This window comes from Nannobrachium achirus (genome assembly GCF_963921795.1).
Source record: "Nannobrachium achirus genome assembly, chromosome: 4".
Taxonomy (NCBI): domain Eukaryota; kingdom Metazoa; phylum Chordata; class Actinopteri; order Myctophiformes; family Myctophidae; genus Nannobrachium; species Nannobrachium achirus.
In genome coordinates this window covers 47,525,741-47,538,314 of record NC_137813.1, presented here as the reverse complement: position 1 = coordinate 47,538,314, position 12,574 = coordinate 47,525,741, and the positions used below count along the sequence as shown (strand labels likewise).

Here is a 12,574-nt window from a genome sequence, read left to right as displayed (position 1 = left end):
GTCCCGGGACCCATTACATTGAAAACCTAGTAACATCACTGTTTAAGAGAACATGATCAAGACAGAACAGACTTGCTTGCTAAACCAGTCCTCTCTCCATGCCCTCACAGGAGCCACAAGGCCCCTCTGGGCTCAAGCCTCCCTGGGTGTCAACACCTCTTTATACCTCGAGATGCTGTTCTATAGAAGGATATGTGACCGTACAATATATAGCAATGCTGGCTGGTTGAGTATGTATGTTGTATGAATACAAGTAGATGCATAAAGAAATGATTAAATATCTATTACACTGCTTTTTAAAAGCTGCCATTTTGGGCCGAATCCCAGAACAGGGATCCTGGGGTTCTGGTTAAGTGCACGTCTCAGTCTGTGATTCTTAGTACCCTGTCTGACTGTGACTGACTGTGATGGTGTTTATGGGTAGTCGACACAGTACACACTAAGCATGTATAATTAGCTCATATTTCAGGACTAAATCATTGTCTTGGAGGTTGGAACTGGCCTTGTGTGCCATGTGAAAGGTTCCCAGAACAGCATGTTAACTTGGTCCACTGCCAGTAATAAGCTGACACAGGTACTCGATGATTAAGTATGAATCCTCCGGCGGCACTGAAAGTGGGCAGGTGAGATTATGCCATGGCTCTAAAAGCCCTGTTTAATGTATTGCTTCTGAGTCTTTCATGGAGCGATCATGGGTCTGTGAACCTTAGTTGCTGAAGAAATACCCAGCAAACGATTTAAATATACTTATTTGCTGTCTGAGACAAACTGCCGCAAGATCTGTTTGCTCTCTCAGCTCTGTTCCCCGAAGTCCCTCGTCTGCTAACATTAAAACCTAGGCCTGGAGGTGGACACAGGAGCATCACTTAGTATCTGAGGCCTGGAGGTGTGAAAATAAATAAAATAAACATGATTATATTGTGGGACAACGCCCTGAGGACATCCTGAACCCAGTGTGGGGATCCTACAGCAAATAACAAAGTCGAACGTGCACCCGGACGCGTTGTAAATGTCTGTCACAAAAGTTGCACTTTATTTTAAAATGCCACATTAAAAATGGTAGTGTGGATGTCATCAACGCTGTGAGGGATACGCAGCAGGACTCAGCTTGTCTGAGCTTCACTGGCAAACGGCGACCGAAACCTACAGCAACAGGCGAAACCTGGCAGTGCTGTAGGCAAGGGAATGGGAGGGTGCGTTTTGGGACGGCTGATGATAATGATAATGTGAGTGGGGGGGGGGGGGGGGGGGTTCAAACCGACACTGCAAAGCTGGTCTGCACAGTCGGAGGCCGCAGGTCCACACATGCAGATGTGGGGGGGAAAAGGTAGCATTGAGGAGGTTAACCGTTGCTTTTAGTACAAAATAATAGTGCACGGTACCAGGTTCATGTTACCCCTATCTTATAGCCGCTCTACTCATTGACTGTCACTCTTTGAACTGATTTTAAGATTCTACTGATTACATTGAATGCTTGGCTACAATACATCTCCTACATCAGGGTTCCCCAATTAGTTTTCCCCAAGGGCCGAATTATGTCTAGGGTACCAAGCCGAGGGCCACAACATTGCAGGGGGGCGACGGTGGCGTTCCGGCTACTCCAGCGACAGTTTTCGTCGTTGTCGGGTGAAAATCTTGTATGTCCAAAACCGTTCGTTTTGAATTTATCATTTTAAAAATGATTTAAACTAGTGAAAACAGCCGATCTACAAGCACACAACGCCTCGCGGTGCGAGGCGTTGTGTGCTTGTAGATCTGCTGTTTTCACTACTTTTGTGCGACGGCTTTGTGTGATTTGCTAAAGAACGTACAAATTTGGAGATACGAGATTTCCACCCGACAATGACGATATACTAGTGTTGTTGCTGCTCTTATACCACCATTATTACTGGGGTTGGTGTGGGTCAGACAGTAGCACCCCGCGGGCCGCAAATGGCCCGCGGGCCGCCTATTGGGGAACCCTGTCCTACATCCTAGCTGCTAAACTCCAAGGCCCTGGACGTTTCCTCTTCAGGCCCCCGGAGGCCGTAACACACCCTGCCTGGGAAACATAGGCAGGCAGAATCACTATCATCTTTCAAATTGCATTTTTAAATATTTTAGACTAAATATCTCCAGCAGGGTTTTTCCAACGTGGACGCTGCAGAATACTTTGACTTTTGAAACGTACCAATATCACTTATACAATTAATTTATCAGCTTAGTTATCCTCAAATGTTTTTTGTATTTTTGCCATGCATTAGCCATACCATAAAGGCTTTTACATTTTTCCACAAGAGTGCCATTACATTTTGTCACCCATTTGTACCAAAGAGCACGTTGTTGGGAATTTTTACTTTGCCAAATAGATAAGCTCCTTTCTCTCTCTCTTTTACAAAGTTAATTTCAAACTTGTGTTCTAAACCAAAATGGATATTCTCTAAAACTTTCCAAGACATATCTCGGAGTGAAAAATCGACACATATATGTACCCCTCCCCCTAAGTATATACAGGTAATGATCTCTTCCTACCATCAGCTGTCAGCAGATGTCAGAATCTATAGATGAGAAGGAAATATATACTACAGGTTTCTTAAGAAAACAAATGACATAACACCCATTCAGCAACTGACATTGGAGGCAAAACAGTGAGGAACAGCAAAACAGACAAAAGTGAGGCTTATCAATTGAAGGTTGAACTGGAGTAGCGCCAGCTAACAACAAAGTACCGAAAACCAGTAATGGAGTCAAAGTATACCGTAGATACTCCTAGTCAAATATTACTCAACTACAAGTGAAAGCAGCAAAATAGCCCCACAGCATGTCTGAAGAATTACCCAAATAATCCTTTTATAGCATTCACAGAGCCATAATCGCTATCCATGAAAGACTGAGAAGCAATACATTAAACAGGGCTTTTAGAGCCATGGCATACTCTCACATGCCCACTAAACCCATATTTTGTTGACTGGGTCGCCCAGAGGTCTATATTGATCCCCCTCTCTCTACACTAAATCTCATTGCCAAATTAGCGGATCTACACACTCAGCGCATCACAACACAACATGTCAAGTTTGTATATCTGCTATTTTTGCCAAGTTTTGCCACCTATTGTGGCATTCCCAGAAAAAGGTATATGAAAGTTAGTGACTTTCATTTGCACCGTAACATTCTAGTTATCAAGTTATTACACAAAACCGCAAAACTATTTCTACCACGAGCAGCTATCCTAGTTAGTTGACAGGGTTTTGAGAAGAGCAAATGTGTACAATAGCTGTAGGGCACATAGGCAAGTTCTGCTTTTGACTAGGCAGCAGACCTAGAATTTCATCATTTTATGGGCAAGGCCACTTGGTCTTTTGTGTTACAAATCTTTTGAGGGCACGAAGGCCAAATGCTAGGGCAGCACGTCCACAGAAATAATACTTTTAGGGAGGATTTCATTTTTTAATGCATATTACTATTAGTATTAGTGAAATAAATAAACGATAAACCTGTTTATTATACAATATAAGTATTGCCATTTAAAAATCAAAAGTCCATAAATGCTCAACCCTGGACTAATCGGAGTCACTGGACTCATTTGAAGATGGGATAGGGAGTAATAAGAATTCAGCGAAAGACCTATTGACAGGAAAGAGGCAGAAGAGAAAACAGTGAAATCAACAGACACTGGGGCAAGATCTACTGTACTGTACAATATTGTAGATCTGCTATTTTGAAAATACCAGGTTTAAAGTGATTAAACCACAGAATGCACTCAGCAGCAGACATGATTTAGTGCCGACAGTTGAAAGGGTTCCAACATGGGTAAAGCAAGGACAAGTAGCACAGAAAAACTGGTTTCAGGCTGTACATGTAGATAACTGCTTACAGTACATGCAAGCTCTACAGCTTGTATGCAAATCAGCATCCACTCAGAGGACATAACTACCTATCTAGTCTAGCATTTCTTTAATACTCGGATAGCGGGCTTTGGACTTAAAGGGGTATATGGATAGTAGATTTTAGATTCCCTGAAAGCACACATTTCTGGTTCTGGTGGTGACTGATATTGTCCTTCTAATGTGTGAGGGGGCTGTGTTCTTTCCCCCAATTACTATTTTTGGAGCTGTGTGAAGCACAGGCTCCCTATACGTGGCTGTGTGGGTCTGTGTGTGTGTGTGTCTGTCTGTCTGTCTGTCTGTGTGTCTGTCTGTCTGTGTGTATGTAGCCTGAACTTCCTAAACTTCGGCACGCCACTAGTCCCACAGTTTTGCCACCACACACTCGCGCCATATGTCAAATCGACCGCCTTACTCGGGAATCGTGGGCTATTACTTTTCTAAGAGAAAGGTTCTATAGTTTAATTGATATTAATTTATTAGTGAATTAATTTTCCCCATTGACTTATAATGGGAATCGCAAAAACTCACATTCAATTATTTGTCTCTCGCAAACCATAGGGGCTAGAGTTTCAAGACTTGGAGAGGAGGTTCATAATGATTTCAAGGATTAAATAAAAAATAATTGTGTCATTTGGCCGCATGGTGGCGCCATAACACCCCACTTTACGTTTTGGCCTGTAACTCTTCAACCGTAGGTCGGAAAATTAAAAATATTTTTTCCCTGGATTCCTTGGGTCATGACGCATCTCCCCATATAGGCCACGCCCATTTGCGCCATGATAGATTTTCCGCCATCTTGAATTTTCTCCAAAACACACTTTTTGCTCCTTTTCCTACATATTTTCTTCAAATGTCACAAAAATCGGTACACATGATCCACACACACACACACACACACACACACACACACACACACACACACAGCTCCACTTCACACGGGTGTGATTTTTTTATTTTATTAACACATTGACCGCCATTTTAACATACCTCCGTACTCCCACCTGCCATTCGTCTCCATAGACTTCCATGTAATTGGGTGTGCACGGATCATGCACACCCATGCCTAGATAATGCACCACGTGTGTCCACATTGCTCACAGCTTTCAAACAAAAAAATCCGAATGGAAATCCGTTCAGGCATTCATGAGATAACAGCCACTATGTTTAACAAAGATGGCTGCCAAAATGGCTGCCATGCTTGAAAGATGGGGTTGCTATGGGGGTTAAACATGCAATTTCGCGATTGCTATCATGCCTACTCCATTTTTGGGGGTCAAAAAAAAAATTTTTTTTTTTTAATTCTCTGGACTATCGGGCCTGGCGGGGAAAGACATTGGAATAATCTCGGGACTATCGGGCCTGGCAGGGAATGAGTTAAACACTTTCATTTGGAAAAAAAAAAAAAAAAAAGCAATTGAAAAAACACAGCCCCTCATGTATTAGAAGGACAATATCAGTAACCAGAACCAAGGTTGGGTGTTTTCATGCCAGATAAAATGGATATAAAAAATAAATAAATATTGAAAGCAACTTAAAAGCTGTCTTGAGTGCACATGTTTTTTAAAGTGGAAATAGCCCTTTAAGGTCACTTCATGAGTTGCTTCTCAAGGTGAACATCATCTGATGTAAGATTTCAATAATTATAATATGACACTGCTAATCACAGTATTCTGATACTCTAGTGAGATTTTACGATGCACAAGGCAAGCTGTTAGTAACATTTGTCAAGACAGCAAGCAAGGCCTTGTATTCAGTCTCTTCTATTCTATTAGACCAGTGTTTGCCTACTCCGGTCCTCAGGACCCCTGATACTGCTAGAGTAGTATCCCCCCTTCCCCCACAAACACACACTTTGTATGGCAGGTACACCCATGCATTCACTCTGATACTCACATCATGAACTCTATGCGTCTCATGCACCCAACTGCACCACACTCATACTAAAAAGGACCACAATGGAAACAAGCTGTAAGCTTTTTTGCATTGTCCTGTTGATTATGGTGGGTCAGATGTTTGTTACAGATGTATGTACTATGTACACTGTACAGTATGTGACATTTATTTCATGATCAATAAAGACATCAATCAATCAAAACTAGGTCTAACTAGTCCTTGAGTAGACCGCTAGAATTAAAGGATGTCCAGTGATGTTACTAGGTTTTCAATGTAATGGGTCCCGGGACCCACAGGTGGTCATTCAAATGGGTCCCAGAAAAGTTTTATGAGTCCTCAATACAATGTTTTCGAGCGCTGTGAGCTTGTAGATCGTCTATTTTCAAAATGTTTGCCTATTTCTTATATTTATTTTACAATTTGGCTAATGTTTGAACTTAGAACTACTAAAACTACTAAAACATGTGCCCCTAACGAATTCGGGCACGCAAAATGGCGTCGGAAGTCGGTTGTTTGCCTATTTCTTAAATTTATTTTACAATTTGGCTAATGTTTGAACTTAGAACTACTAAAACTACTAAAACATGTGCCCCTAATGAATTTGGGCGCGCAAAATGGCGTCGGAAGTCGGTGGAATCAAAACATTGATGTTTCTATCGCCTGTTTAAGACTTTCTACGTGGATTTTATTTGTGTTAACGTAGGGTAAAGTAGGATGCTTTCACCCATGAACAATGGTGGTGTCTGTGGAATTTTAAAATGTTTTTCTTTTACCGCGACCCGGTAAATTATTTTAACATGGACTCCAATGGAGGCGCATCCCCGGGACCCCAGGACCATGACATGAATGAGTCCCTGGGCGACTTGAATGAGTTTTTGATGCGGGATGCGCACGTAATGACATCACTGGATGGCAGGTGCATGTAATTAATGTCCAGGTAGAATGGAAAAACAGAAATAGCAGCAGTGCCAACAAGGACCAGGGTTTGGGAGCCACTGTATTAGAATATCAACCGTGCCCTAAACCCTAAGGCAACATTTATCTGTGCTTTATCGGACCACTTAACTTTGTGGTCAATGTGGGAAATATTTGATGGTTTGATAGAGTGCAGGCAGTAATAGTGCCTTTACCTGGCAATCTGGTTGACAAAAGGCTTGAGCTCTGGAGGTTCATAGGCCCTGGCGAAGGCCCAGCACACGTAGCAGGCAGCATCACGCACATTGGAGCCGACACTACACGCACCCCTCTTCTCATCATAGGTCAGGGCCTTCAGTACCACTGGAACGACTGCAAACAAGAACAAGAAGAGAGGGATGAGCGGTTTAGTCTCAAGATACAGGATGTACTGTAGTCCGTCATGTCAACAACACAAGAAAGAGATAAATCGGAAGCCATAGTGTATATTGTCCGATGACAGCATAAATTTTACTACGGTGGTGAATATCGTTATCACAAGAGTTTAAGGAATGACCAAAAAGCTTTGTGGTACTGACAGTATCAGTGAAAAGAAAGCTGGAAATGAATAACATCAGCAAACAAGTACTGTCTTTACTTGGACTTTTTTTTCCCCCTCACCTACAAGCTCACAAGGCATCGCATTTGTAGATCAGCTATTTTTGGCTTATGTCCCTCTCAGAATATGCAAGTGCAAGGGTGCAAGTGGTTGACAAAAGTGCCAATTTAAGTGAGTTTTAAGAATATTTTGATTGTCGCGATGATATCATTAATCACAATGATTTCGGCCACAATAATCATAACATGAGACGACCTTTTCATATCATCTCATCCCTAGTTAATGTGCCATTATTATAACATTACATTAGACATTATTGTCCCACAGAGGGAAGTTATTTTCCACAGCTCTGAGCTTGTTCAACAGCTAAACATTCAACAGGGAAGGAAACACAAGGGAGGGTGTCAAAAGTGACACCATATTTGATTTCAAATCAACAGGTTATTTCCTGTAAAAAGCAAAAGGGAAATTAGCCCACCTCGATCCCACACAGTAAAAATCAGTTAATTTGTCAATCTGAGAGTGTCCAAATGAAACCAAATGGACCCTTAAGGGTGCATTTGGTTACATTTGTCCACTCTCCGAATTAAATGAACAATTTGTCATTTTAGAGGTATTAAAAAGTCCTTAAATTGTCACTTTAGAAATGTGCAGATACCCTCTATACACTTAAACTTTATGTTGGTTTGTTTACTGTTGAGTGAGAAAACAACATTGCACATGAAGTTAACCATCTGGGGACCCCCCCCCCCCCCCCCCGACCCACAGGTTGAGAACCACTGTCTTAAAATGCATGTGGGCATTTCCACGAAAGCAATGAGAGATGGAACATGAAGGGAAGGGGAAGGGAGCTCTTTGCCCATCATGTAAATCGTGGCTTGGGGCTTGACTAATATCAGGTACATCGATGTTGCCTGAGGGCTCTGCTGGTTAGGGCTGAGGCTCCGCCTCCCGGAGAGCCAACACCTCACAGAGAGAAACTCACCACACAACTAAACGTCAACCCGGCGGAGCCAGCACACACTCGGGACCCGTAGCGCTCCGCTTACAGAGCGTTTATATCTAGACGCCGCCGATCCTGGCGAGGAGTGAGGAGGTCTTTCGCAGAACGCTCGAGATTTTCACACGCAGAGCAGGTAAGATTTGTAATTTATTTATTTATAAACGGCCCTTTACTCTCGATCGTTAAGAGGAGTACATTTCAGAGAGCAATATTGGACTTTACAGAAACGGAGACTGGTTGCTTATTTCTTTGGTCTTCTGTCAGAGCTTTTTGCCTGGCTGTCACTGGTTCATGAGGGTTGCAGGTGTAGGCAGGGACCAAGCCATGCACCTGTTACCTGTGGGTTTTAATTATCTGCTTGGTGTGCTGTGTTTACAGACAAGACGCTTAAGCAGTGCTGAGCGCGCCTTCAAGCTGCAGATTCAAGAAATGTAATTTTTTTAATTTATTTTCTCTCCCTACACTATAGGAAAAAGGAAGGAAATTAGTGAATTAATGTTCAAATTTTGCCAAAAATGGGCCCTGCCAACAGTGCCATCTACCACATAAACACCTATCACTCAAAAAGGTCTAAACTGACATGATATTTTGCAGTAAGCAGACATTAAACAAAAGGCTTCCCCAAATTAATGTATTTTCTTAAGAAGGGTGTGGTCCTGCATGCTACTACACCTGGACAGAAACTTGAGTGGCAACTTCTTGCGACAGCGCTATCAACAAGCAGGTTCCTCCAGACAGCACCCAACAACGCCTAACTCGCAGCCTCAGGTTAGACGCTTCTTTTGAAAGAGGAACCCGAGGGGTTTCGCATGCCAACAGCATGTGAAACAGCGTTTTGTTTAAAAAAAAAAAAAAGGCTGGCATCTGTTGTCACTCGTCCTGGTCATTGCAACACGCATGGCTACCCTGCGCCATACTCTCCAACGTTGGTTGGTGAGCTCATCAGGTGATGAATGGGAGCTGAGTGCATCCCGCAGGTGTAGTCATGGGAAGCAGGTGGCTGTTGGTTCCCACGCTGAGAGCGCGGAGTTTAGTAGAGTACAGAGAGGGAGCGAGTTTCTACATGCCCTGCAGGGTGAATTCAGTTTATATCGCTGTAATCCATATTATATTGGTATTGGTATAGATGAGTGGAATATGATGATGACAGACTGTCTTGACCAACAGAAGAGCTGACAAGCAGAGGTGCTGATGGTAATGTAGGTCGTCACAAATTAACCTCGACGCAACACTATAGGACACAATGTCCATGCAAACATGTAGGTGTTTTGCATAGAGTTCATCAATTTTCATATTTGTATATTTCCCTATGTTTGCTGCCCGACACAGGTTGAAGTAACAGTTGGTAGAATAAGTTAGCCTGAGGGTGCAGTGTTTTATACGGCTAGGGATTTTTTTTCTGCCTGAGCAACTGAGGACACACACATGGAAAAAGGAAACTGCCTATACAAGTCACTCTCCATCTGAACCAGTCCAGCAACTCTATTAGGCCAAATCTACTGGGTGAGAAAGAAGAGTTAAGCACTCACAATGGGTTGCTTTGTTAGTCATAATCCAGCTGATAATTCTCCCAGTATGTGAAAAGAGTTGGGGAAAAACTATTCGCTACACTACATCTAATGCTATTTTCTTTGTGTCCTTACAGTGAAAGTGTGCACGGGGAGAGATGGACACCATTCAGGAACGCAAGCCCAAAAGGCCCCACTACATTCCCCGACCACCGGGCAAACCCTTCAAGTACCAGTGCTTCCAGTGTCCCTTCACCTGCAACGAGAAGTCCCATCTTTTCAACCACATGAAATACAACTTGTGTAAAAACTCCATCTCCCTGGTGTCACAGAAGGGAGGGCAAACAGCCAGACCGACCAAGCCATCGTCAAAGGCCGTCCCTTCACCTCCGGCAGTTCAGACAGTTAGTCCTGACAAAGCGGGGGTTGTGGGGGAGAGCGAAACTGACGAAGAGAAGCACGGGGACGACGAGACAGAGGAAGTAGATGTTGGTTGTGACAGCCCTGTCAGGAAGGACGGGCAGAGTGTGACTAAACCAAGTCCAGGTACAGAGAGAGAGAAAGGGGAGTCAATCAAAGAAACCAAGTCCTTGCCACGCCCATCCGCCTTCTCACCTGTCACACCCAACCGAGATGGCTCTGAGGTCCTCCAGTCACCTCCGCACCCATCCAACGATCCGCCAGCCATTGTTCCACCACTATTCAACAACCCCACCTTCCCATGGGGGCCACTGTCACCATCCATGCCCTTAAAACCTTTCCCCGCTCCCATGGTTCCGGAGTACTCTCCATATCTCCTGCCAGAGCGCAGCCTCCACCCTCTCTACGCGCCGTACTACCTCCCAGGAAATCACCATGTGAACGGGCCGACCCCTCCCTCCTTCCGGCCAGAGCTTGTAGAGCTTCAGAGGCCAGTAGTACCACAGCCCATCGGCCCAGCTCACACCTCCCTGTTCCCCCAGTATCCGTACAGATACTGTCCTTCCCTTCACCCCGGGCCCCCTCTGCATTACGGCCTGTATCGACCACCTGAGCTGCCCATCCCAGGATCCAGGTACCTTACTTTAGATTTCTATGGCCCGGCACTCGGCACAAAAGAATATGACTTATACACGCAGCACCTGCGTCCACACAATGACCCCCATAACAGACCTACTGAGCAGGAGAGCAACCAGGCTCAGACTGGAGACAAAGCCACTAGGCAGAGTCCTATGGCAGGTTGCTCGGCTTCAGGGTCTCCTGACAGACCAAGCCAGTCGAACATCATTCAGAGGGACACGGAGACACTGCACTACACCACCCTGGGGGAAACGCAAGCCATCGGCCAACCAGGAAACACAGCTACAGCCAGGGAAACCCCAGCTGACTTGAGCAGAGAGGACTCTGCACATGGCCTGCTGCAGTTAAGAACGCTACATGTAGACAGAGGGTAAGCACATTACATTATTGATTACTGATGAATGTTGATGATAAATTAATTAACAACTTAAATTAGTTAACAGCAAATTGACAATAGCTGACCATCCTCATTTCTACCTTCTCAGGTCAACAGAGAAGAGCAGCCAAGCGTCTAGTTCTGCTCGAGAAGAATGCCACGAGTCTTCGTCCGATCGAGACGACGGAGAGAACACGGAAGAACTGGCTCCGCTCAACCTCTCTACAAGGGACCAGGAGAAGGAAATCATTTCATCTGACACGGGGAAACATAACATGGAGGTGGAACTGCCTATGAACCTCAGCCTCAGAGACCAACACAGCAACCCGGACCAACACTCCACCCATGGCCCACCCGGAGCTCTTCAACAAAGGCTACACAGCCAGTCAGATGAGGAGCCATGTGACCACCAGAGACAGAGCGCAGCCCTGGCTCTGTGCCAGCTGGCCAGAGCCAGCTCTGCCAGTAGCCCCTCCTGCAGCCTCAACACAGTAGACAGTACTTCAGGCAACTCCACGGAGGCCGAGAGCCCAAGTCTGCTCCACAAAGAGAGAGCCAAGGCTGGGCAAAACACTAAAGCGACAGGGGTAAAAAGAGAGAGCGGTGGCCAGGCTTTGCCCGACTGCCAGAAACCAGCTAAGAGAGCGAAGGCGAAAGACTCAGGCCGGGTGCTGCGGAGGAGGCCTCGCTGTTCCTAAAACAACACTGACTATAAAAACTCTGAACTGTTTGAATAATCGGTTACGTGGACTCAACTACCTTTAACCTTCACTAATGTATGCCTCATTGTAAAAATATTAACTTATGGGACAGCAATGATCAAATGTTTTCTAAGCACTGAACAATTTCACTATTCTGTGGTATAGCCACAAGGTTACTCACAACCTAAATGCACTGACTGGTTGTAGCCATGTATGTAAATTCAATCTCTTGCTTGGTTAGATAAGGTGATAGGCATTGTATATAAATCTTAGCATAACTAATTTACATGGTTCATTTGATAATGTACAACGTTTTCTATGGGGGTTGTGGTGACATGTAACATTTCCACCATACTGAACTGAAGAAAAACATAAACAAACCACTCTTCAAGATGATATGTGCCTGTCTTATGATGGCTACTTCACTGCTAATTCTGTTGACACCTACCATCTCTGAGTCTGGAGGGCAGCAGCAGGCCTCTTCTACCCAGCTCTGCCAGTGCCAGGCAACCACCGTGCCAAGCATTGTCTGTTTCCTGGAAGCTGAGAACATACAGTATATGATGACATGTCTGAACACTTTTCTTCTGTTTTACAATCCGGTTTACAAATCAAATCTATAACAAACTAAGCCAAATTAGATTCCTAGAAGAAA

At 44.3% G+C, this 12,574-nt stretch overlaps 2 protein-coding genes across 2 annotated transcripts in view; one reads left to right on the top strand and one right to left on the bottom strand.

Moving 5' to 3' along the window:
* tbcd (tubulin folding cofactor D) overlaps window positions 1-12,574 on the bottom strand; it is a 51,995-nt gene that overhangs the window by 28,173 nt on the left and 11,248 nt on the right. Inside the window, exons 14-15 of the mRNA XM_080723635.1 lie at window positions 12,368-12,462; window positions 6,890-7,046 (exon numbers count right to left, since the gene is read on the bottom strand). Of these exons, the coding sequence (XP_080579761.1) occupies window positions 6,890-7,046; window positions 12,368-12,462 (252 nt within the window). The remainder of the gene's footprint in view (window positions 1-6,889; window positions 7,047-12,367; window positions 12,463-12,574) is intronic.
* Window positions 9,942-11,916, top strand: znf750 (zinc finger protein 750; the record flags this gene model as incomplete). Its single annotated transcript, XM_080724651.1, has 2 exons — window positions 9,942-11,212; window positions 11,328-11,916. 2 exons carry the CDS (start codon window positions 9,942-9,944, stop codon window positions 11,914-11,916), a joined length of 1,860 nt encoding a protein of 619 aa, XP_080580777.1.